The following is a 26,663-nucleotide window of genomic DNA, read 5'->3' as shown; positions in this document are numbered from 1 at the left end:
AAGTGCAACAAATTTCATTCAGATTGGCTGCGCAGGCTAATAAGAACATTTCTGCATTTTACGTGGGTGTAAATATGGACTGTTAATATGTTACGTGAGTGTTAATATGAAAGAGTTGGCTGCGAGGTAGAGCGTTGTCTTAGCAGTAATGGATTAAGTGGAATAGACCGAGAAAATTCATGACTTCACGGCGAGCTGGCGCGCGCACTCCATGGTGGCGTCTACAGCTCTCTCGCTTTTTTCTTCTTTGTCCTTTTACCAAGCTTCCTCTCGTAGTAAGACTGACAGCTTTGCTACTGTATAAGCGTAATTTACTGATATATAAGTAAGCGTAGGTCACCTCAGTGTCCATTTCAGGTCGCTTTAAAAATTATAGCTCTGGTTTTTACTATCGTTTACAAACTACACTCATTTGGGGAATTGAGATGGTAGGCAATTTTGTCATTTGCAGGCTGTTCCACTTGAAGCTGAGGCCGGACGCGTCTGTTTTTCACAAGGACCTCGTGGTGGAGACGGCACAGCTTGGGCGAATCAAGCCGGAAATCGGCCACATATACAGCGGAGAACTTGTTGGTGAGATGAAATCCACATTCCGGCTTTTCTTATTTAATAGAAAGGCAGGATAAAAAAAAAACTGCACTTTCTCTCTCCTGTAGTGCCACACCTTCGTTCGAAACATCTGCTTGTGAAAAAGGAATTGGAAGTTTAGTATAATTTAACAAAATAGTCAATCATTTGCATCATTTCAACTACCTGTGGCACACCACGGTAAGCATTTCTTAAAAACTCGATAAATGAAGCTGTAGTAAGGTGCTGGAGACACACACGTACTCTGACATTGCGGTGTATCAATTAACAACCATATACTGCCACCAGAGAAGGACGCCAAGGAAAGCATACAGGTAATAACTGTTTCGTTATGTGCAGCTAAACGTGGAGGGTTCAATTAGCGATGAGCTTCATGTTCCTAATAAAGAAAAAGTGGAAGACCCTTCCTCGTATGCTGCTTCAAGGCATCAAGGCTGATTCGATACCTGCATGGTTGTTTCAGAAAAATCTAGCCCCTCGGTTTCTCTAGCTACTATAGCACATTGCACAGCGAGGGGCTTGGCTCTGGCATCCTTAATGCACAGAGATAGCATGCGAGGACACTATTGCCAGTTGCTTGCTCCCGAATTTCTCGTGGTGACAACTGAGGCTGACAGGATGTTCCAGCATCCATGGCAATGGTTGTGACTGTCACTGGCTAACACTCAAAGGCTAAATTTGATCATCATCATCCCGCTATCTTATGTCCAATGCAGGACGAATGCCTCTTCTACCAGCCTCTAATTACCCCTGTTTTGCACCACCTGGCACCATCCTATGCCTTCAAATTTCATATCTACGCGCAATCCAGTTCCCTGCTGTCCTTGACTATGCTTCCCTTGCCTTGACAGCCATTGTGTAACTTTATGAGAGCGTCAGCTATCTGCCGCAGACATTACGGGGCCTGCCCAGCCGCACTTGTTTACTCTTAATCTCAACTAGAATGTCGGGCACCCCTGTTTTCTCTGTAAACAACACCGCTGTCTTCATGTCTATCAATGTCACGCCTATCAATTTTAGTTATGTCGCTCATTGCGGTGCCCTGAGCTTCTTCTCAAGCTTCTTTGTTAGCCGGCAAGTTTCTGGCTTAATATATGTCAATAACAGTAGATTGCAACGATTATACACTTTTATTGGTAGAGCATTCGCATCGAGCCCGCGTCGTGCGGAGTTTGTGGGTTTGGCTCCCTCTGATGGGAAGCTGTGCGTTCTTTCACGTTCATTTCCCTTTGCAGGAATATGAACACTATAGCAAAGTGAGGCCACATTCACAAATAATAAGAAATTTCAATTAAGGAAAAAAAAAACAATTATTATCCACTGTGATTTTCTTCATTGTCTGCTTGTTTCAATTTCAGATAATACCTCTGACTACTTGCTCAACTGTATTGTTTAGCGTATTATTTCTGCTCATATATACAGCGCTATCCTGCAGAAATTCACGACGTCGTTGAAACGCGTTGTATAATTCACAGGCGAGCCTTCGAGTCACGTGTACGGCGCCCTGGTGGACGGCGTGTTCCACGGCGCCATCCAGTCGCCGTCGGGCCGCTACTACGTTGAAAGCGCTCGACGCTTCTTCTCGGGGCCCAAACCCTTCCACTCGGTGCTGTACAACGCGAGGGACGCGCGCTTTCCGAATACCAGCACGCCCGGCGGCTGGTGCGGAGTGCGCGGGGAAACGGAGCGCTGGATGGACTCCGTGATGAAGAGCCGTGCGACCCTGGCCGCCGCCGCCGCACCGCCGCGCGCCGCTCGTCCTAAGGTAACCTAGTGTGCGCGTGCACAGACATGTTGAACGGCTACACGTTAAAAGGCGTGAATAGAGAGTTTAAGGTTAGGGGACGCAAGGGGCTTGCGTACGCAAGAACTAGGGGTGACAGTACTGCGCATGCGCAGACCCAGACGTAGGGGTCTGCGCGTGCGCATTACCGTGGCCTCTAGTTCTTGCGTACGCAAGCCGCTTGCGTCCCCTTACCTAAAACTCTCTATTAGAGAGTTTTAGTTTAGGGGACGCAAGCGCTTTGCGTACGCAAGAACTAGGGGCGACGCTACTGCGCATGCGCAGACCCATACGTCGGTGTCTGCGCATGCGCAGTACCGTTGCCCTTAGTCTTCCGTACGCAAGCCTAGTCTGCGCGCTCACGGACGTGTTGAACGGCTTGCCCTATACACGTTAAAACGCGTTAATAGAGATTTTTAGGTTAGGGGACGCAAGCGGCTTACGTACACAAGAACTAGTGGCCACGGTACTACGCATGCGCAGGAACCCACGTCTGGGTCTGCGCATGCGCAGCACCGTCACCCCCTAGTTCTTGTTTACGCAAGCCGCTTGCGTCCCCTAACGTAAAACTATCCAATGCGGGCTTTAAAGAGGGCGTTGTACAGTGCAAAAGATTTGTTGATAGAAAGGAGAGATAGAACGTGCTTGGTCATTCCTTTAGCACTATTGAGTTATAATTTGATGCAAGAATAATTAATAAAAAACACGATGACGTTGACGAAATGTGTACTTAAGCAGTTAGCGAACACTACAAAGGGTTCCCGCGAAGTGGGAGACGAAGTGATCAATAGTGCGGGTGTGCAAAGCTCAGGAGCTAATGTATGCTGGAGCCAACGAAATGTCTCCCTGTCGAGCACACGCTTTTAGCAAGCGAGCAAGTGTTTGTGTTGTCTTTTCAGTCACGAATAAGTTGTCCGAGTCAGCGCTTCCCTACGTCTATACCTTTCTGCCTTTCAATCCTTTGTCTGGTTTAGCGCTTTTTAACAAGAAGGAACGCCAACTAGCCCGGCCTCATACCATCCTTGTCGAAACCAAACTAGTCCAACCAACCGCCCAGCAGTACGTTTGGACCTTATCGAAATATTGACTCCAGGCTGGGGCCTCCTTTGTTCAACAATAAAGTTTTTTTTTCACATTAAAGTTTTTTTTTTCATGCATCCTTTATTTGTTCTACCACTGTTAATCCGTTTGAACAGATTGACATTTTGGACTTCTCTACGTGGAACACGGGGGTGGGACAAGTTCCATGTTGTCTCGTTAAGAACAAGCGTGGCCCAGGGGCGGCATCCATACGACCGGTGTATTGTAGCCTCGAAAGCCGAGAGAGAGGGAAAGTTGTAGGTCGCACGGTGGTTCTCTAGAACCACGCTTTGCTTTACTTCGCACTTCGCTCGCGACCTCTTCATGCCGAAGGTGTGTGCGTGCCATCGTGGGACTCGTATTCCGAAACGAGATGATGGAATACGCGGTAGGTTTACCGGACAATCCGCAATCATCTATAGGCGTAGCAGTGTGTGAAAAAGAGACATTAAGAAACAGAAACAACAAGAAAGCAAAGCGGAAAGGTCGTACCTGACTGTTTCCTAAAATGTCTTCACACGTTATCGTTAGCTATAGCGTTGTCTCTGGTATAATAGAACTCTCAGCTGTACAGGGCTCCATCAGCCGGCGCCTTTCGGCTAGGCGCGTCGGTTATTTTCGCTAAGTGGGACTCATTGTAACAAACTGGTAGTGACGGTGCTGTCATATTGGATGGTACTGAACGTATGTGAAGTACTGGGGAAGGCCACACTTTTGTCACACAGGTTTGAGCTATAGGCTTCATTTACTGCTATAGTTAGACGACGTTCTTTAGGAAGAGGGGCGGAGTCATTTTGCTGCCAGCAACGCGCTGCACCGTACAGACCCTGTATACGATACTTTATGTATGAATTCTTCAGCACTTCGCTTGATTCACGAATTTAGGTAAACCACCAGGAGATGTTCGCGAGTTCCTGTAGACTTGCCGAGTGGCTGAACTTAATGCAACGAACTCTATTATTGGACAAAACCCTACAGAATCCAACACAGCAGCGTATTTTGAGCTCCGTCATGAACACTGTGGCTTCTGTGCACGTCGACTCCCCTCGCAGTGTGATTGTATATCAGCGCAGCAAACAAAGGTGACCAACACGTGCGTGGTGCTTTCCTCGGATGTTTAATACACTCCGCGTACATATTAAGCAGATATGTACGAAAAAGAAGAGAAAATTATCTTTACGCTTTGATTTAACTTAGAATCAAGAAGAAAAACAAAGGAATCAAGAGAGTAGCAGTAAATTACCGTAAGACTCAAAAACAAACAAGGCAAAGAAAGGAAAACTCCTGGCAAGTGTAACAACACAAGTACGCAAGGTCACGCAGACGCCCGCAGAAGCATAAGCTCGAGTTCAAGCAAGACAGCAAATTGCTTTTGTCAGGCAAAAGTAGCGAAGGCGCGCTATATCGAACACAGCCAACGCGTGAGCTCAGTGCCAAATCACCAGGTCGCCCAAAACTGTAGCGCGCCGCTGGCCCTCTCAGGTCCGCCGACGTCGGGACGCAGTCGAGCGTTGGACGGCGAGCCCGAAGCGAGACCAGCAGGCGTCCTCCACCCGCGGCGAAGCCAAGTTGCGCGACGCTCGCTCCGACGACGAGGGCGAGACGGGCAACGCGTCGGCGCGCGCTTTGCCCGTGCACTCGCGGCGCGTGTGCAACCTGAAGGTGTCCGTGGACCATCTGCTGTACGAGCACATCTTCAGGGTGGAGGAGCACCCGTCGCGCACGCGCGCCCGCATCACGGCTCTCATCGCAGCGCACGTGAGCCGCGCCAGCTCCGTCTACCGGCGCACCAACTTCGGGGGCATCCAGGACATCAGCTTCATCGTACAGAAGATCAGGGTGAGCGCGAACGAACGGATGCGTGCGTGAATGGATGAGCCTTACCAGTGCCGGGGTGTGCCCCAAGGGCGCTGATTAGGTCGTGGACCTTCAGTGAAGCAAATATCGATAGGATACTTTGTTTCGCTGGAAATTATACTGTGACTCTACTATGCGCGCAACAGGCTGTCACGAAACGTAGATACAGTGAAACAACCTTGTAACGAGACGAGATATAGCGAAATAACGGCTATAACGAAGTAAGTGAAATTCGCTATAGAATGCCCGTAATTGCAATGTTATATTGCATTACATGTAAACATTGATATAACGAAGTAATGGGTATAATAAAGTAATTATAGTTCCTCCTTCAATTTCGTTATAACGAAGTTTTATAATGTATATGATCATACATCCTTTAAGGCTCATTCCCACTAGGCCAATACGACACCGATTTCGGTCTGCCGATTGTCGGCGACAGCGTCTTTTCTTTCGTGTCGGCGTCTCTGTCACACTGTACCGACGCTGAGCACTGCATCGACCATTGGGAGATTGTCTGCGTCGGCACACTGTAACAGAGGCGCACATTACACCTATTTGTCGTGCTCTATTCGAAAGGCAATGATTTATTGATTTAGTGACATGTTATTAATGTCTTTTGACTAAACATTGTCCGGCGCAGAGAGTGAGAAAAAGGAGGAAGCAATAAAGGAAATCCGCAATTGCAATAAAAAAAGAAAGAAAAACCTTGCAAATCTGTGTATGTTTCAAAGAATAGAGAAATGTGTGGATAAGTGTGTCAGCATCGCAAAACAGTGATCCACACAGCTTTATTGGCCTCAGGTTTATCCCGCTGCAGCGCATGCGTACCACAAGCTGTTGACTCCACTAATGTGACGTAAACGGCCTAAGTTCATAGCTCCGGGTTGATAAAGCATTGTCAAAGCATGTATAGGTTGTTCGTGGCAGTATGCACTATAGCTCGCGCGGATTCATGCCAAATGAGGGCGTCAAATTCGCTTTCGTTATTTAATCAGCAATAAATTTCGGGTTTGGAATGGCCCCTGACACCGGCAAAAAAAAAAAGAAAGAAAATCCGAGCGTTAGTTTGGCTATACTAGTCCTGGTGCAACCATATTAAGAAGGCCCACTAAGCTTCAACAAAAGACCCTCCCTCACCAGAACAGCAATTGGCCTCCCTGGTGCAGTATTCGGCCACTACCTCCCTCATGACTCCTACAATTAACCCACGGACCTCAGTGACCAGCAGCTACAGAGCATCTGACCAAGGCGGCGGTAAGTCCTACAACGCAGCAGAGGGTGCTAAGAATTTCTGGACACGGACAGGCCGCCACTGAAAACTGAACCTGGCAACGGTCAGCACACGATCCCTCTCGAGTGAAGTTAGCTTAGCAGGACTCTTTGAGGAACTATCAGACATTGGGTGGGATATTATTGGCCTTAGTGAGGTTAGAACTGGTGAGGCTTATGCAGTGGTGACTAAGGGCCGCGTCCTCTGCTATAGAGGACTCCCAGATAAGAAGCAATACAGGGTAGGATTCCTAATCCATAAGGACATAGCGGGTAACATTGACGAATTCTACAGCATTAGCGAGAGGGTAGAGGTAGTCGTACTGAAGCTAACTAGGAGTTACAGAATAAGGTTAGTACAAGCATACGCTCTTACCTCCAGTTACGATGATGATGATGAAATAGAGCAGTTTTATGAAGATGTTTAGTTAGCGATAGAGAAAAGTGCAAACTCAGTATACTGTAGTCATGGGCGACTTCAATGCAAAAAGGGGGGGGGGGGGGCGAAGCCAGCTGGTGAACAAACAATTGGCAACTACAGCACCGATTCAAGGAACGCTAGAGTATAGATGTTGGTAGAATTCGCGGAAAGGAATAAGCTACGAATAATAAACACCTTCTTCAAGTGACGTAGCAACATAAAGTGGACCTAGAGAATCCCTAATGGTGAAACAAGAAATGAAATAGATTTCACATCTTCTGCAGACTCCAGCATAGTGCAGGATGTATAGAAGTGTTAGGTAGGGTAAAGTGCAGTGATATACGTTAAGGATTCGCCTCAATATGAAAATAGATTAAAATTGGTCAAGAAGAAACAGGCCAAGCAAGACGCAGTAAGGGTAAGAACAGACCAATTTAGGCTGGTGCTTGCAAACAAATATTCAGCCTTAGAACAGAGGGATGAAGATGACATAGAGGTAATGAATGAAACCGTAACTAGACTGGCTTCAGAAGCAGCAATTTAAGTGGGAGATAAGACACCAAGGCAAGCAGTAGGTAAGCTCTCCCAAGTAACGAAAGACCTCATATAGAAACGACAAAAATGCAAGAGTCTTAAGGGATCACTTAAGGGATCAGATGGGATTCTTGAAACTGTCGAAACTGATCAACAAGGACAAAGTAAGGGATATTCGAAATTATAACGCCAGAAAGACTGAGGAAGTGGTAAAATATGCACGCAGCATGAAATCAGTGAGAACAAAACGTGGCATAGGACAAGCCGAGATGTATACACTGAAAGATAAGCAGGGTAATATCATCAGCAATTTGAAAGATATAGTAAACGCATCGGAAGAATTCTAGACTTACCTGTACAGTAGCCAGAGCAGCCACGCTACCTTCATTCGAAGTAGTAATGGACAGGATACAGAGGCTCCTCCTATAACTAGCGACGAGGTCAGAAGAGCCTTGCAAAACGTGAAGCAGGGGAACGCGGTAGAAGAAGATGGAATAACAGTTGATTTAATCAGAGATGGAGGAGATATCACGCTTGAAAAGCTTGCGGCCCTTTATTACTATTACGCTTTATTATTTATTACGCGTACGATGATCGCGTTATGCGAAGACGTGCGGTCATTCACCACCTGCGGCAAGTTGTTTTTTCATTCACTTTCATTGCCATAATCTATATTTTTTTTAAATTCTATTAGTAAATACAAGTAATTTCCCCTACGTTTTCCTTGGTGTCGTTGTTTGTTGGCTTCTCATGATATGAATAATAAAAATCGGGCCCCTCGGTTAACCTCCTTTCTTCTCGTTCACACAAATATCATGAAACATAACATTCACAGTGCATGCCTTTTACCTTGAATGTTTTCAGTCTATCAAATATGAGAAGTACAAAACAATATCAGTGCTCAAACCCGAAAGTGACCTAATTTTACTGGCGCGGCTCTTTGCGGGAAGTGTAGAGGCGCCTGTGCGACGTCATTACAGGCCCTGCACGGCAAGTTAAAGCTTTTAATGGTGCCAGAAATATTGGCACACCCGCCTATGTCACGTCCACGTTAGTCGGAACCCCGTAGAGTTACGACACCACCCGAGAAGTTCGAGCGCGACGCTAAACCTTGCTGTCGTAGTAAGTGCTTCTCCCTTTGGGCGAAACTGCCAAATTTGGTCTACCTGGGGCGTCAGCACGCGCTCCCAGTTCGCCAGTACACGAGGGTCCTTGCTTTCAGCCCCTGTCGCAATACGCCCGCGGCGGCCGAATTTTAAACAGGGCGAAATGTAAAAACGCTCGCTTACTTTGACTTATGTGCACCTTAAAAAGAAAGTCAACACTGTAGCTGGTCAAAATTAACGCTGTGGTGTAAGTCATAATCAGATTGTGGTTTTGGCACTTGAAACCCTAGAACTTTTTCTTTTTCACTATGACGCCTAAATTTGTTTTCCTGAATGTCTGCCTGGAGCTCTCTTCAGTCACATTATTTGCAATGTAAAGAACTGCGGACATTTCTCGATGAACAGTAGATGCATCGCTTTGCTTAGCCTACTGTAATATAAGCAAGATGGAGCATATGACTACATAAAGCTGAGCTAGTTGGTATGGAGTCGTCGTGAAAGGAGGTAAGGCATGCAGACACGGACACAAGAGAACTAGACAACACAAACGCTGTTTGTGTCGTCTGGTTCTTTAATGTCCGTGTAGCCCGCCTTACCTTCTTTCACAATGGGGCATAGAGTTTCATACTAGCAATACTGGCGATACAGTGCGAGTACGAGTGGCGTCTTTCCAACGCTTCATTCAACATAGAGGCGATGGATATACCGCAGACGGATTCGTTGAAAGTTTGCCGCCTTAGCTTTGAAGAGCCTTCTGGTTTCTCATTGTAACCTGATTTTTCTGATCGGAAGTTGGCTTGTGGCAACGATTAATTTCATTTGGTGTCTTAGTGCTGTTATTGTGCTGTATAAAAAAAAAAGAATAAAGTCGTGCAAGACATGAAAAATAATAACATGGTGCACATTACTTCCCAAATGTCGTCTCGACTAAGTGAGTGTGTTCGCGAGTGTTCAGTGTTTGCGACCTTGACGCGCGTACGACCATGTGTAGAGAAATGCAGATAAGATCGCGAGAAACTTTTATTTCTCTACAAATTATAAGCATTCATCTATCCATGCGTTTACTGCGGTGCTTTACACCGGGATGTGCGTTGAACATATCTTCAATATATCATTCACCTGTGCACAACTTAGGCATATTAAACCTGCTAGCGCTCGTTGGCCTTAGTCGCCCGTGCGCCACTAAACAACGCTAATCATCTTTAAAAGAAAAGAGGGAGTAACTATGCAGTGAATGTAACTGGCTTGCAGATCAACGACAGCCGCAGCTGTGCCGAAGGCGTGAGGGAGAACAACCCGTTCTGCTCGGATGGCATAGACGCGGGCTACCTGCTCCACCTCACCTCGAAGGAGAACAACGACGACTTCTGCTTGGCCTTCACCTGGACTTTCCGAGACTTCGCCGATGGCATCCTAGGGCTCGCGTGGATTGCCAGGCCGCAACGTAAGCAGGCCTCTCTCCGTTGTAGCCTTAGCACATCAAGACTAGCGTATAAGTTTAAAAAATAAAGTGAACCCCACAAAGTCCAAAAGTTGTATTCCACATGAAAGAAAATTAGATAAACTTGTCAACGTTTTTTTTTTTCGCAATTAGAGTGAATTGGTACGAGTGAAGAAAAAGTTACGTGAGATAAAAAATCCAGCTGAACCCATCTCGGTATAACTGTCGACGTTAAAGCGATTAGGATTCAAATAACGTGGCAATACACCATATTGCCAACGCCGCAAAGCGTCAGCTATGTACGATGTGTGCACTGCAGCCGGGTTCACTCTCTCGCGCTTCCTTCTGAACACGGTGCGCCATCTAGCGTCGCCGCCACGAAACCCGCGCATACAAGATTGAGTATATATATATATATATATATATATATATATATATATGCTGGCCATGTAGCGCTAGAGAAATATATATATTTTTTTGTCATTCAAGAGTGGTGCATACCAAGTGACTCAAGTTGCCTTGAAAGATATATATTTAAGAGCGGCACATACGTAGTGTTGCACAGCCAGTGACCCAAGTTGGTCTGACGGCTGGCTTTCGAACCCGGTTCCCTCAGCCGAGCAGCTCGATCGCCCGTCCGCTGATTACCCCGTGATCCAAGTTAGTGCGAAAAATGTTAAATCGTCATGGACATAGATACACGCCACAATGTGCATGAAGTATCCTAAGAATGCTAATCGAAATAAAACGTATCTACTTTTGGGATTGATTAATTAGTAATTCGTTTTGTGAACTACCCACAAATGAAACTTCACTCCAGCATATCAAAAGAGCTGCTATAGCTTTTGCGTTAGGTTTTCCGCCGCTTAAGTCAGCCTCTTAAGGTATCGAACTCAGCGTATCAAAAAGAATACATCGGGCTTTGTGGGTTTAATAAATAGTTGAGAACAGTTAAAAATGAAAAATGACCGCGCAATAGGGAGCTCTACTATTGACCTCTGTAATGAGTTCTTGAAACAAAATAAGCGATTTTTTTTTTGGCGCGAACAGGGTTGACTTGAATAAGGGTTACTGTGCGTAAAGGAGATAGAAGCATTCGGAAAATCTGTAGGCCTCAAATGTCGCATGAAAAGTCGCCAGACAAGTGAAACCTGAAAAAAAAAAAATGTTATTCGCAACTCCGTTTCCTATAAGAAATCTGATAACGCAGGTTTATAGGCTTTGCAAGCAAACATCGCTAAAATGGGGACACAGAACAAGGCACCTAGTCGCGTTATTGCTCCATAGCTTGATACCTGCAGAATATTAAAGGAGTGCAACGAGTTCTTGCTGGCAGTATCCTTTGTGCAAATGGGAATGTACTTAAAGATACTTTAACACCCTATGCTACCCGAAGCCATGGGCCGGTTGCGAAAAGCAGATTACATTTCGGGCTGTCATTAGGAACCGGAAGGCGTAACGTTTGATATCATTGAAGCAGTGTTCATTGCAAAGGTGGACCCCGCGTGTCGTCCACGTTAACTCATGCCTACAAGCGGGCTGTTTGGCATCGTTGGAAATGCCGCTTGCAGAATGAACACTGCTTATTCCACGCGCCAGTTACGTAGAAAGCGGCATTATCATTTTTTTTCTTTTGTCGAGATAAAATACTTTCTATCTTTGGTCGCATTCGCCCCTATGTAAAAAAGACGGAGGGGTCACGAGAAATTTGTGAGGTCATCGATAGGTGTCCTTGTCGAAACGGTGGCTCCAAGGTCAAGAGCTTCCTTCGTTCGGCTACTGTTGTTAACTGTTTATGTAGAAGTGTAGTACTTTGTAAACAGTGATAAGCGAGGAAGGTTGCGGTTGCACGCTGGCGTAAGAGAGAAGTCGAAGGCTAGTGCTGCCTCAGGCGAAAGAAATTCTCTCGTTTATCGACGCTATGTCGTCATGTAGCTCGTGCCTTCGGAAATGCTTTTTTTTTACGGCAGTGTGTAGAAGCTTTTCTTAGGTATTGTCAAACTGACACTGACGTTTTCACTACTGCAGTATCAAACTTATTTCAACCGTTAACGGTTTTTGAAGACAAAACGGCGCTATTGCGCGTGACCCGCCAGTTCATACTCTGGCAGCGCCGGCGCCTGCTTCACGGCACAGCGAGTGGACGGCATCTTGTAGTTGACACAACAACGGCAGAATCGTGAACTCGCATGGTTGCAAAAATACTTGATCGCGCGGCCGTACAACGATGGTCGGCGCTCTATAGCAAGACCACCACCACGGTTTTTTGCTGTTTCAGTTGCTCACGCGAAGCCAGCTCAGAGGCGCAGTCGCGTTCAATATCGGCTGCAACACGGTGGCCGTGGTCGAAGGGGCTGCAAGACTGCACGGCCGTGCCGACATGCACACAATTTATTGCTGCATAATTTGAACGTTGTTTAGTTGTGCAATTTTTCCTACGCGCGTGCTTCGGTTCAGTCTCGGAGCCCTTTCGAACGTGGACACCACACCGTGTTGTAGCTTATACTGGACGGAACTGTACCTTCTCGTATTCCCTTGCAGCGGCTGGCCCCTTAAGCGTCCGTTGTAACAATGTTAACCTCGTTCGGCGTGCAGTGGGTCAGGGCGGAATCTGCGAGAAGAACCGCCCATCTGTGGACCAGAAGCCCGGCACGACGGAGTATCGCCAATACTTCCTGAGCCTCAACGCGGGCATCTTGACCTTCCTCAACTACAACAGCCCGGTGTCGCAGGCCGTCTCGGAAATCACGTTCTGTCACGAAATCGGCCACAACTTCGGATCACCCGTGAGGGCAAAAGAGTGCTTTCTGTTGTTTCTGTCGTTTTAAACCGAAGCGCTGCAACAAATGACCGGCACAAACAAGGGCGTTGAACACAATTAACTGTATACGAATATTTGCCTGGAAAATTTCGACATCGGCGGGTGAAGATATGTAGAAACGAAGTAAGCGCTGCACGCATGCTTTGGACGAGAGCAATGGTAACGCTTTCGATAGTTCAGTCAAAGTCAGTTATTGTTATATGATGGGAGTTCACTTCCGAAAGCCGCTTGTGCGTAGCAGTAGTGTCGTAGTTGGGTGTCTCCGATTTCATTTTGGACATCTGGGGTTCTTTACGTACGCTGAAATCGAGGTGCACGAGCCTTTTTGCATTTCACTCTTATCCGATTGCGACCGTCTCGGCCGGCGATCGAACACGTGATCTCGTGCTCGGCAGGAGGACGCCGAAGCCACGTAGCCATAACGGACGGTTACGTGCGTCAAGCCATGTCTATCGAACAGCACTGCACAGCAAACCCTACACTCGCAATACATGTATATAGTTTCCGTTCTCTAATGCTGGCGGTAAGGTCGCCATCGCTCTCTATGTAGATATTGGAACGAGTCATTTAGCGGTAGACACAGGCTCTCAAAATAATAATAAATACATGCGAAGGGGCCCGGTGGCGTAGCCAGAAACTTTTTTTCGGGGGTAGGGGGCACCCTATTACTAACGCAGAAACTTGGTGGAGGAGGAGGTACATGGCCGGGGTGCCCTCCAGTGAACTGGCCATCTCCGCCTTTGAAGACGAGCCCTTATGCAGCCACGCGGTAGCAGCTGAGTTGCATATATGCCAATATGTGCCAACATATGCCATATATGCTAATATACGCAGAGTTTGGCGTTTGTGTCCACGTTAAGCGCATTTGTGTCACTCGGAATTTAGCAGCTTGCAGGTCCTGGCTGTAACAATTTCGAGCCTTCTTGTTCCTCGCAATGCCAATGTAGCGCACAGAATTATGGTTCACATTTGCAAACTTTGTGCCCATTCATTGGCATATATGCCAAGGTGTTATGTGACTTTATGACAGTGCAAGGAACAAGAAAGCTCGGAGTTGTTGCAGCCAGGACATGCAAGCTGCTAAGTTCCGAGTGACACAACTGCAGCGCTTAGCGCGAGCTCATGCGCCAATCTGCTTTAAGTGGCTGCGGGTATATCCTGTATGCCGCATTCTAAAGCCATTAGTTGCCGCAACGCGAGGCTTGAGGCTAAACAGGCCGGTCGAGCTATAATGAACCTGATAACAAGTATGTGACCGCGACGCTTGGCTGCGTTCAGCTAAGGTCATCCCCGGCGCGTTGAGTATTCAGGGAAAGCACGCAGTAAAGGGGCAACGACGCCATGCGCCCTTCGATTTGTTGAATGGAGGAACTCTTGCATTTTCTAGCAAAGTTTACTATTTGTCGATGTCATTGTAAAAGTTTCGGAAAAAAAATTAACCATTACGTCAAGAGTAACGAGTTGTTTCACTAGAAGGCTACCGCATAACGATGTAAAATTGGGCATTTTTTGTATTTCTCTGGCTTCGTCGTCCCTTTTCTCCGTATCGTTGTAAGGGGTAACTAAAAAAAGGAGAATCTCGGATTCCCGTATTGTTCTCGCACTTCGCATAGCGAGGGGCGTTAGCGTTGGCAGCCTCGATTCCATGAGGTAACAAGCGAGATTTTATTGCTCAGCTGCCTGCCCTTAAGTTCACGTACAACTTCACGCCTGCAATTGAAAGGATGCAATCCGCCATGGCTTTGAGGAACACTGGCCAACACTCATAGCTAAAATCTTGGTACACATGCGCATATGCCCAAGAAAGTTGACGGCAAGATGGCCGACGCGGTAGCATAACCATAAAAGTTCCGCGCGCGTAATTCGGAAATTGTGGGTTAGACTCCTACCTGCGTCAAGTTCTTTTTGTCCCCTTTGATTTCCTTTTTCTTATTTCTATCTTTCAGTCAAAACATGACCAGTTACCTTTATACTCTCTCTAAATTCTTCGTCCGTTTTCTTCATATGGTTATAGCTAACATAGAATGGAAATGAGCTTATTTGCCACTATGCAAGCAACAAACTGATGGTAGGACTGCAGATAAAAGCTGCAGTCATGCAGCTTTGAAGTCCCTTGAAATGCACTTATTCTTACCGTAATAATAGTTTGCATTTACTTCAGAAGATTGACGTAGACAGCAAGTAGAACATTTCAGATGTGTGCTCAAGATTCGCTCTGTTCGTACGTTATGAACGGCAGCGATTGTGCTGACGCGTTACTGCGCAGCATGACGCACCACCCGGCGTCAGCTGCTTCGGCGCGTGCGCTCCTTGCGGTTCGCGCGGCAACTACATCATGTTCCCATCGGCGACCAAGGGCTCCGAGTTCAACAACGACAAGTTCTCGCCCTGCAGCATACGCAACATCACCAACGTCCTCAAGCCGATGTTCGAAGGGCGAAGCAACCGCGAGAACTGCTTTCAGGGTGAGTTCGGACAGCGTCCTGTAGGTTCCAGTATATTGACGCGTGTACTTGTTCATCTTTTTTCGGGTGACTGCCTTTCACCGTCTAACGAACGTTACCGCTCAGCGCGGGACGACCCCGCACGTATCGGAAGTTTCTCGAATGTTATCGTTGGTTTTATCTGCTGTCTGTTGTCACCGAAGCTTGTGTAATCTGATTGCATGTGCGATGGGTATTGTGCAGCACTTTCTGGAGGACACGCCGGCGCCAGCGTTTACTCTGGGACCTTCGATCACTCGTGTATAAAAGCCGACGCGCTTGACCGGCAGATCATATTTTGATGATCACCGACCGTGTTCTCCGCTATCGCTGTGCTTTGAGCGCAGCCTGTTCTTTGTGGGCGCAAGTTCGCCCAATAAAAGTTGGTCTTGTCATTCAGAGATTTGGCGCTGTAATATTCACTGCTACTACTACGTGACAATATGAGTTGAATGGGCTCCTACGCATGCCACGCGTAACTACTTTTCCTTTGACCTGCACGCTGGGGCGAGGTATCCGGGACGATGAATTTTTTACATTCAACTATTTCGTCAGCTACTCAGTGAAGACCCGCCGTGGTGGCTTAGCGGCTATGGCGCTGAACTGCTAAGCACAGGGTCGCGGGATCGAATCCCACCCGCGGCGGATGCATTTCGATGAGGGCGAAATGCAAAAGCAGCGATGTACCGCGCAAAGGGTGCATGATAAAGAACTCCAGGGAGATAAAAATCCGGAGTTTCCCACTGTACTGGTGTGCCTTATAATCAGATGGTGGGTCTGGCACGTAAAACCCACAGATTTTTTTATTTTTACTAAGTGGAGAGATTAATAGCATCTTAAGATTTGGCAATCATTTTTGTAGGATTGACTTGGTTTACTCCTGTGCCATTTTCTTTTTTCTCCGGTGTCTGTCTTGTCAAACCTTATTAGGTAGCGCAATCAGCGTTGTCTCCAGACTGCAAGGCTTAACGCATTCCCGCTGGTGGTTGTTCTAAAACATGTTAGAGAGCACAGCGTGAGCTCATTTCTTTCGCCCTTCATTTATATCTAAGAAGAAGCTGTGCACAGTGCGGCACGCTAGTATAGGAAACGCTCCAACGCGCGGCTTTCGCTTTTCTGGGTGTCTTAATTAAAATAAATTGTGGGGTTTTACGTGCCAAAACCACTTTCCGACTATGAGGCACGCCGTAGTAGAGGACTCCGGAAATTCCGACCACCTGGGGTTCTTTAACGTGCACCTAAATCTAAGTACACGGGTGTTTTCGCATTTCGCCCCCGTCGAAATGCGGCCGCCGCGGCCGGGATTCAGTCCCGCGTCCTCGTGCTCAGCAGCCCAACACCACAGCCACTGAGCAACCGCGGCGGGCATCTGGGTGTCTTGTTGCAAGTGCCGGCTGAAGCCACATGTCGACGTACTAGTACACAGGGCCGCAGAAAAAATACCAGCGTCACCAACCACGAACCACCTGCTGCAAAGCCAGACGACTGTGCATTCTCCAGATAGAAAATAAGTGTTCGTGCTCATCACTGACATGTTTCCATTAACATTAGGCCGCACTCTACGCGCAAAGATGACAAGTCGGAGTAGCAGGCAACCTAGAAGTGATAAGAACCCAAAGGCGCCGCAAACGCTTTATAATGGCATACTTGAATTTCCTCTTGGCCCTTTGAAAAATTTCGTAGCTCAGTAGTAAAGTATTGAACCTCGTTGTTCAGAATATCGAGATCAAACAGAAGTGGAAACAACATAGAACTGCCAACGTAAATATATTACGCGCGACCCGGATATATATGGCGGAACTGACAACGTGACATGAGTGGATGCGATAGCTAGGATGAAGGCTAACTGTTAGCTTCAGAGAAGCACTGGAGCGAACCTGATGGGATCAAAATCCAAATGCGATCTTGCCTGTGATTCAATTATTACTTCAGTAAAACTACCATGAACAGGTATCGGTTGAAGAGTACTTAATTGCCTGAAGACTGATAAGGAAGGGCAAGCCAACCGTCTTGAACCATGAGACACATATAGAATCAGTAGAAGATATGCCGTAGTCGAAATTTCCGGATTTTCACTCAGTGGAGGATGTATTGCTTCCAGTTTTGGATTCTATGTAGAGTTATCTAGATATCTCTCCTGAAAAATGTCCCCTCATCCCGCTGTTCCTTCCCATTTGGCGGAATACCACCGAAGGCTTGGCATCAACGTGATGTTTATTTGCGCGAAATCGACGTCTGGCGGCCTCCTCCGTCAAATCATGGTAGTAGTGTCATGAAAGTTTCAGCAAATTAGAGAGTAAAAAGTAGAGAATGTTTCCCGGAATTGGGGGGGGGGGGCTCATATGTGGTTGGTTTCAAAATTAAACATGAGGAGCTCCACCCACAAAGCTGAAGTCGGCGCCGCGAGCAAATTTTTATACGTTGCTTTTTTATGTTGCTTCTCAAGTGCCCAAAGATACCTTTGGGTCTCGGTTTCTTAATGACTTCTATTGTAATCCTGCTTGATGTATATTTCACGATGTCAGCACCTAACACTTAAATACGGGTCAACTCGGCTCTCGTCATCTCTGTACCACCAGCCTAGATTTTTGTTGCCTTAATTTGCTATTGGCATACCGTTGTGGCTCCGGTGTACAACAATCATACCGGCAGGCAGCGTTTCTACGTTGCTACAAATATTTACCAACACCGAGAACTGATGATCGGCCGAGAATGTGAATAAAAGCGAGATACGTTTGGTGACGTCACCTTAAAGCTCTCGCATTATAAGTCCCTCTAACACCACGGATAGTGTGGAGCATATCATTGAGACCAGGTAACTGCTGATTTTTCAAATGTCGCACTACGTTCGTAAGTGAACGAAAACTCAACCGCTATACGTAAGAGTCATATTACATGAAAACAAAAAAAAGGAATTGACTTTCGCTTCAGTTCATTTTCTATCACAGCTAACAGCAAGTGGCCGATAGCGAAGAAAATAAAGGCTTGGCGCCATGTCAGCCAATAGCACAGCCTAGAGAAATGAAAAAAAGAAGGAAAATAATAGCGAGCGCCGAGGACCCCGTTTCTCAGGATATGTTCGACTTTGTGTTGGCACACAGTCGACAGCGGTCCCATCTGCGGCAACAACATCGTGGAAGGCGACGAAGAGTGCGACTGCGGCTTCTTCGTCAACGATTGCCAGGAGAGCTGTTGCTACCCGCGCCACAACACACTCGGTGCGCCCGGATGCACGCTACGCAAGGGCAAGGACTGCAGGTTCTTTTTTTTTTGAGTTATATATATACACTTGACAAGCAGTGAATGCAGGGCCGGCACATATATTAACAATAAAAAAAAACACTTGGCGTCGTATCATCGTCGTCATCATCATCATAGTCGTATCATCTACCGTATGTAGCAGCTAACGTTAGCCAAGCTGTAAAAAAAAAAAAAAAAACTTCGAAGAATACGTGGTGCCGGATAAAACTAAAGACCTTCGGTGTTCGGCCATCAGAGGTCTGACAATATCGAAGGTCATAGAATCTTAACTTGCGCCGTGTTCTGTTCTTGTCTTTCATTTGATCAGTTTGACAAACGTTAGCTATAGGATGCCCTATATACGTATCCTACAAAGCACGATAAACTGAAGCAAAATTTTCTGTTGTGTTCGCAGCAGATTTGTTGAAGCTGAGATGAACCAGTGGTAATGCTCCATAATGGGCCATCAGTGGTCGTATCTTTATTATTATTATTTTTTTGCGGGTGTACGGTTGCGCCGAAGCCCAGGTGTCGGAATCCTTGACATTAATTTTCACAGATCTGCAGCAATAGGAACGAATGCATGAGCTTAAACTACCTTGAAAATGTTCCATGAACATTTCCATACTTGGTTTGATGGATACACTCATCGGATTAGTTCGAAGCCGGCATAGCAGTACGTATCTAGGAATAAAATTCCACCCCTTTACCACTTGCTTTCCCTGCGGGTATTCCTTTCACATCACGATGAACCCACTTCATCGCATCTACGGCTGCTCACGTATTTCTAGGTGCTAAACTCTTCGGAGTGTGGCCCAGCGCTGTTCTAGCCTCACTTTCGACTCCAAGATCAGGATGATCTTTCTTTTCTTTTCGGGGGGGGGGGGGGGGGGGGGGCGTATACACGTTTGCTTTTACCTTAATTGATACGGAAATAATTGTCACTGAAGTGTTGCGCTGGAAGCAGGTCAATGAGAAATGGTAAAGGTTAAAAAGTAAACTGGCCTATGGCTAACTGCTAGATCAAGGTTGCGCCGACGTTGATAAAGAGCAGAAAAAGTGCAGCTAAAAGTGCCCTAATATTTTCTGCGGGCTGTGAATCTGCAGGACTGGTTTTGAACGGAACGTGAGACGGCCGCAACTACTTGCTGTTAACTTCTTTGTAAGTGTGTGCAAATCGTGCTTGTCGCTCTGTCGCAGTCCGTCGGCCGGACAGTGCTGCAACAGTGAATGTCGGCTGCACGACTCCAGCATGATGTGCAGCGCAGACAGCCCGTGCCGGAACGTGTCGTACTGCAAGTATCCTTTTGCCCCTCGGCTATGGCTACACACATGGCCGGCGTTCTGTTTATAAGAGTGAGGTTGTGAGCTCGATTCCACTCCAAGACGATCGAATTCTCATGGAAGCAGAATGCTGGAACACTTGCGCATCTAAATTCACGCGTGTGTGGTAAAAAAAGCCTGTTTGTCAAACCTAGCCATTCTGCAATCTCTGTAATGATGACCCTCATAGCCATTGTGGCAAGCAGCCCCGAAGTTTAGAGTGAGAAATCTGCGTATTCTGCGGTCGATTACACCGTCGCTAGACATTTGCAGTCGAATTCGTTTGCAGCTGCGTCAGTTTTCGTATTTCTTTATGTAAGGGGTACTAATGTCAACCATCACTACCACTAAGTATGCACAGCATGAATTGACATCTTAACTGTGTACATACCTCTTCAGCTTGTGACTGTTTCAGATAACCATATTCTTGTGGGCACTTTTTTTTACATGACCCGCTGTGTCGGTGCTTATCTGCCTAAGGCGTGCACATAGAACGCACGTAAGATTCCCCGCAGAAGCCCCCCCTCCCCCCTCCAGAAAAAAAGAAAAAAGAAAAGTTGTTTATATGACGATGACAATCATTGCTGCTGGATAAAATTACACCTTACTGCGTGTAATATTTACAGTGCGATGATTTTTCTAGCGTTCATTCCGAAAAAAATAAAAGTTACTTTCCGCCTTTTATGCGCTCTTATGTGTATTATTTCCTCATATCGTCTCTTGCTGCCGGCCTCTCGAATTAACAGGAAATGTTAGAAGTAGGGGACCCAAAGTTAGGACACATTATCGGCCAGACCTACAAAATAACGCGAAGGGGCGTACGAAGTACTTCGAGTTTTTGGGTGCGCAAAGCAGTTTGGGGACCCTAATTCTAAAGCTCCCTCATGCTTACTGGTGTAGCGTGTGCAGGCGGTGGAGTGCGTTTCAGCTAGCTCGTTTATTTGAAGTTTCTTTTGTCGTATTCTTATGTTCAGTGGTATTGTGAAGTAGCATTTGTTGTATTCGTGCTGTGGAGCTGTGACAGCGGGTCGTGCAAAGTCTGAATCTCTTAATGCGCAGCGCAAATACGTAAACATGGCGAGAAATTGGAGACATGATTTTGTGGCAGCCTTCCAGCAGCGTCATTGCTACATACGTTGAAAACGATATCGCAAAAAATTTACGCGAAAGAAAGAAGCTACACAGCATATCACAATTTGCTGGCACACACTGAGACATGCATTGGGGGTTAAGTATAGTTTACTTGAGTTCCGATGTTAAGTTAATGCGATGTTTAGTGTCTGTTTAGCAAGCTTTGGTCGCGATAACCACGCGAGATCTTGTGCGGCTGGCAAAAAACTTAATATTTTAGGCTTGGAAGGCCACTTTAAAGTGCGGCGAAACACGGCGATGGCACGACGAACCCTGCGTTTCTCTCCCGTACTTTGGCCGTCTTCACATGGTACGGAAGTCGCCGCCGCTGGCGGCGCTGCTGGCTAAAACACAAGCAGGCTAGGTGACTATTTGTCACCGTCTCGTTTCAAGGGGGATGTCACTAAATCATCATCATCATCATCTGGTAGCCCCGCACTACAGCCGCACGGCGCGCATACATTGCAATACTTTTATGCTTTAATCCTTGAGCGATAGGCCGGAAGGCATTTCGGTTCGTGGCTCTCCCTTAACCGGCCGAAGGTGATAGTGAGTGGAGACGAAGGACAAAGATTATTCGGTCGAGATAAATGGCGCTAGCTACGCGTCCGTATTTTGCTCGATATCCTTGACAATCACAATCGTGGCTATGAGGTATCCGCGAAGTTGGAACTATATCATAGGCTGGAAGACGCGCACATAGTTTTGCAACTTCATTTTTGTTTCCATAATATTAAACAATCTCTCTGATTGGACTTACCGAAGCTTATGTTTAGTTATCTTACGATCGACTGCATTTCCCATGAAACGGATTCACACTACACGCCACAAATTAATATAAAGACATATGAACGCTCCTTTTCCTGCATGTTCTATATATTTTTTTTCGATTGCGTGTTTAACTGTTTAAAGCTACCGCAAGCCTAAAGAACGATGTCACTGCTCTTAGCACTGAGCCACTGTCTCCTGGTGGTAAAGCAATCAAACCGGTGTCAAGTGCTGCGGAAGCATTTAGGAGGATGGCGCGCGCCAGGTCTGAACGGACGCATGGACAGACGTATACTTGCAAGTTTGCCACAATACCGCCACAAGGTTAGTCCGTTTCCCCCGTGTTTGAAGAGAGGTGCCTCCCTTGACCGCCGCGCGCTAAAGCGGCCTCAACGCCACCTGTCCGCCGGGGCCTCCGAAGCCGGATATGACGCCGTGCAACGAGGGCACCCAGGTGTGCGTGGCCGGCGAGTGCGTGGCGTCCATCTGCACCAAGTACGGACTCAAGGAGTGCACGCTCACGGGATTCGGATACACGGTGGACGAGCTCTGCCTGCTCGCCTGCGAGGGATCGTCGGGTGAGGAGCGCGCTCTGTGCGTGTGTGCATAACACACCCTCCATGCGGGTGGTTTCCTTGTTCGATGAGGAGGACGTTACAGCGCGTGGTGAAAACGAAAAAGAAACCAATGACAAAGAACGCACATCGACAGGTCGCGTATCCAGCTCCCCGTTTTCTTTTGCATCTTAGTCATTCCACTAGTGCGTCACGTTCGCTAAACTATAGCTTCAACAAAAGTTGCAATGCCGTAGCGTTAATTTCAGTAGAAAAGTAACGCTGGTTGATGACGTTTCTATTTGAAGCTAATACTAGGAAACGGACCTGGGGCTGTAGGGCGTACGTGGAACATGCATTGCTGCGAATAGCAGCAATGCGTGCATTGTATTACATGTGTCCCACGTTAACTTGGGCCAAAATAAATAAATAAATAAATAAATAAATAAATAAATAAATAAATATATATATATATATATATATATATATATATATATATATATATATATATATATATATATAGGCCATCGGATGCCATCCTTGTCGAAAACCGCGATGTAAAGTATGCCCCTACATGGTCACATCGCAACAGGTTACTAGTACGTTTTCCAACTTTTGTTTAAAAATCAAAGGCGATTTCGACTGCGATACAAAAAACGTAATATACATGCTTGAATGTACGCTGTGCAAAAAATGGTACATCGGACAAACAGAAGGGCCTTTCAGATTCCGCTTTAACAATCATAAATCCCACGCTAACACGTTGCCCAACCTGCCCATATCAAGACACGTGCATCTTCCTGACCACTCATTTGATAAACTGAGAGTCACGTTGCTTGAATCTGGATTTCGTTCAAATTATGATAGAGAAGCCCGCGAATCCTTCCTTATCTACAAGTTTGATACTGTCGCGTGTGGTATGAATGAATGTGTAGGAAAATTGAGTTGCCTGTCTTTGTAGCGCCTCACCTGTCCCTTCTTTTACTAGTACGTCACTATTCCCCTTTTTCTGTGTCTGTGTTTGCTTGATAACATAGCAGATATAGAGCACTTATTGACGTTTTGTTGTCACGTGGCGATTGGATTTTGCAATTCATTTCGGTGCGCTTTCATGCTTTGTATTTTAGACAATATGTTTGCAATCGCCATCGGTCTATACACGTATCAGCTGTCCTTTGAACGATTCAGATGCATTTTGTTCGCCCATTTTATTCGTTTTTCATGTAAACATATCTTCATTTGCTTAATATGCACATGAATATTAACTGTACTGACACCATGCAATGTATTCTGATGAAGGCCGGACCCCGGCCGAAACGTGAATAAACCGCTTCATATGCGCGTCTACTTCACTGTGTATATATATATATATATATATATATATATATATATATATATATATATATATATATATATATATATATATATATATATATATGAATGGGACAAGAAAAATTACCGCGCGACTAGTCATGTGGCACTTTTTCGTGTTTCGTGGGCTTGCTTTCAGGCTTGGGGAAGGCCTTTCATGCAGCACGTACTGAGCAACAGAAAGCTGGACGGGCAATTTTTCAAGTTGGACGGCGATTTTCCTCATTGACACTTTTGCCCTGTATATGATACTTCAACAGTTCATTAAGTAGTAAAGACTATGTAATTAGACGAAATGTAAAATAGGGTACGACTTGCTTCGAGCGACTCCATACAATATTATCTTGGTTCCCTCCAGCTACGCGGCGCTTGCACATATTTAACCCTCTATGGTGGCGTATATGAGAAAATAGCTGAAAAAAAACTATTGCTGGCTCACTGCGATTAATAAACCAGCTGTAAATCACTGCACAAGATTGCATTTATTTGTTTGAGAAGTAAACAAGAAATTGGTATGTTACCGTTTGGTAACATCGCGCCATATTGCAGTGCAAATCTATGCCCGTGACTCTCACTAGGTATGCGCTGAATGCGTGCCAAAGGCCGTTTGTAGCGAACTCCGGCATTCAACTATACGAAATTATGAAGAACAGATTCCGGTTGCTACTGAAGAATGCGTTTAGCATGCTTTCAGAGGTGTTTATTTGTGCTACTACGGTGCAGTGTCATAACATCACTATGGGTGATGTTATGAGTTTTATAGGTGCAGTATGATGGGCGGATTATTTACTCATTTATTGTGCAGACGCTGTACTGTGTTCCGAATTGGTCCTTGAGCAAGTGGGGCTCGAAGTAGTACCGGTTGTTTCCCCCGTACTGGTCTGGTTAGGCTCTGTTATGCAGCGCTATCTTTGGGGTCGGTCCACGAAAACGGTTAGACAGTCACGCGAAGTCAGGGTAGAATAATAAATCGGGGTAGAATTCAGAGACGAGAGCCAAATTGCAACAGTTGAGAAAAGTCCGAACGTTAGAACCACTAACGTTCGGACTGCTCCCTGGAGGAGAAAGCCTGAACTAGCAATATCGAAAGATAAGTACGTTACCAAACTGCCGCTCGGCGCATTAGTAAAATAATGCCGGTCTATAGGTCTTGGAGGCTTCGTAGAACAGGATATGTTACCAAAGGGTAGCGCAGCTCCATTAAAGGGTGAAGTTTTGGCACAAGTTACGTGGGACACGCGGTAGGTGCGTAGAAGATGTTGATGCCATGTTGAAGCTAAATATTCTTTAGATAGGAACTTAAGTCGACGCGGTGAAAAACAAACAGCATTCATTTTCCAAGACTAAGCTTGAATAAGATGCCAAGGAAGCGGAATCACGTCAAGCTCGACAGAAGATTACATGGGGCGATGAGGTTAGGAAATTTGCACGAAGAACTTGGGTGACGCACGATCACCCAAGGGTCACGAGAGATCTGTGGACATGAGCCCACTCTCGCGGTGGACATGTATATTATGATGATAATGACGGTGATGCAAGAACGCGTGCCGTCGAGACGTCAGAGCACGGAAGCGAAAGAGCTCCCACAAACACGGCTTTTCCTCCCCATCGATCCCGAGTGCCGCTTACATGAACTTTGAAGTAGATGAATACTTATTTTGAAACAGCAACGAAGGTAAAAGGAAGTTAAAAAAAAAGCTTAGCACACATTCCACGCACTATGGGAATCTACGTTAATGCGAAGCATATGCCGTACGCCGGACGTTAAGCGTTTTAAAGGTATCGGCTTATATGTACTTCACTTCGGCTGTTGGGACTCACTGAGTGGCTTTCAGATGCGTATATACTGACGCATCTGCCGCTGGCTCATCTCCGCTCAAATTTCGCTCAGTGTTACCATTTTTCGTGAAGTTCAGTTCGACATTACGTTCGCGGGCATGCCGCGCGGCTGGCCGCTCGAGGCATTTCGCGTGTATTTGCGGGCTTCTTTCACACTCGGAGAAACACTTCTAAGTAGCACGAGGCGAGCGACAGAAAGCTGTATCGGGAGTTTTTTTTTTTTTTTTTGCTCTACAATTTACTGGTTGCCACTTTTCATATAATTATATTATTTGAGAAGATGATAAATAATTAAGAATAATTATCTTAGTATCTACAAGCTATGACAAACAACATAATCTTAGTTCTGTCCAGTTATATGGCATTTGCATATTTTTGATGTTTGGCTCAAGTTACGTGGTTAATTAAGGGAAAATGAGACATCTATCCAATCATAGCATTTGCTACAATGGAAACCCATACGGGTTCTTTGAAAGAAAAGCGTCGCTGTTGAAGAAAAATCCGTCCTAGTCCGGGACTCGAACCCGGGACCACCGCCTTTCCGGGGCAGCCGCTCTACCATCTGCGCTAACCAGGTGGCTAGCAGATGGCAGGGCGAAGTCGAATTTGTCGACAAGTCGAAGCAAAGGCAAGAGTTTGACGTAGTAGTTCTGCGGAAACCCGCAAGGTGGAGAGAAGGTGACGTAGACTGGCAGAGAGCAGTGTAAGATGGTCAGTATATAACTCACAGATCACCATGACGCTGGAGGAGTCGTGACCGAATGATAGGATGTGGTAATGCTCTATTGCATTAGTCATTCGAGTGTAACGTGAGTGCCCGTGGGCTTTTCCTCGTTTTCGACTAGACGGCTCACGCCTGCAAAAAGTAAACTGCTTGTTTATCAGGGAGGCAAATATTAGGAGTCAAAATTTGAGGGAGCTTTGGACATAAAGTCCGCAAGCGGTTTTAGGTACCCAAAACCGTTTGGGGACTTGTCCAAAGTCCAAAGCTCCCTAAAGACGTTTCCGAAGACCCAAACATTGCACATTTTGCGTTCTTCTGTACTGTCTT

At 46.2% G+C, this 26,663-nt stretch overlaps 1 protein-coding gene across 2 annotated transcripts in view; it reads left to right on the top strand.

Moving 5' to 3' along the window:
• LOC142579695 (disintegrin and metalloproteinase domain-containing protein 10-like) overlaps positions 1-26,663 on the top strand; it is a 34,481-nt gene that overhangs the window by 3,006 nt on the left and 4,812 nt on the right. For both annotated transcript variants that reach the window (XM_075690167.1, XM_075690168.1), the window contains 9 exons: positions 452-573; positions 2,064-2,353; positions 4,934-5,290; positions 9,893-10,085; positions 12,678-12,868; positions 15,170-15,368; positions 18,488-18,644; positions 19,827-19,925; positions 22,233-22,426. In XM_075690167.1, the coding sequence (XP_075546282.1) occupies positions 452-573; positions 2,064-2,353; positions 4,934-5,290; positions 9,893-10,085; positions 12,678-12,868; positions 15,170-15,368; positions 18,488-18,644; positions 19,827-19,925; positions 22,233-22,426 (1,802 nt within the window). The remainder of the gene's footprint in view (positions 1-451; positions 574-2,063; positions 2,354-4,933; positions 5,291-9,892; positions 10,086-12,677; positions 12,869-15,169; positions 15,369-18,487; positions 18,645-19,826; positions 19,926-22,232; positions 22,427-26,663) is intronic.

This window comes from Dermacentor variabilis, chromosome 4 (genome assembly GCF_050947875.1).
Source record: "Dermacentor variabilis isolate Ectoservices chromosome 4, ASM5094787v1, whole genome shotgun sequence".
Classification (NCBI taxonomy): Eukaryota; Metazoa; Arthropoda; class Arachnida; order Ixodida; family Ixodidae; genus Dermacentor; species Dermacentor variabilis.
The sequence above is the reverse complement of the archived record's forward strand: the minus strand, read 5'-3'. Positions and strand labels throughout refer to the sequence as shown.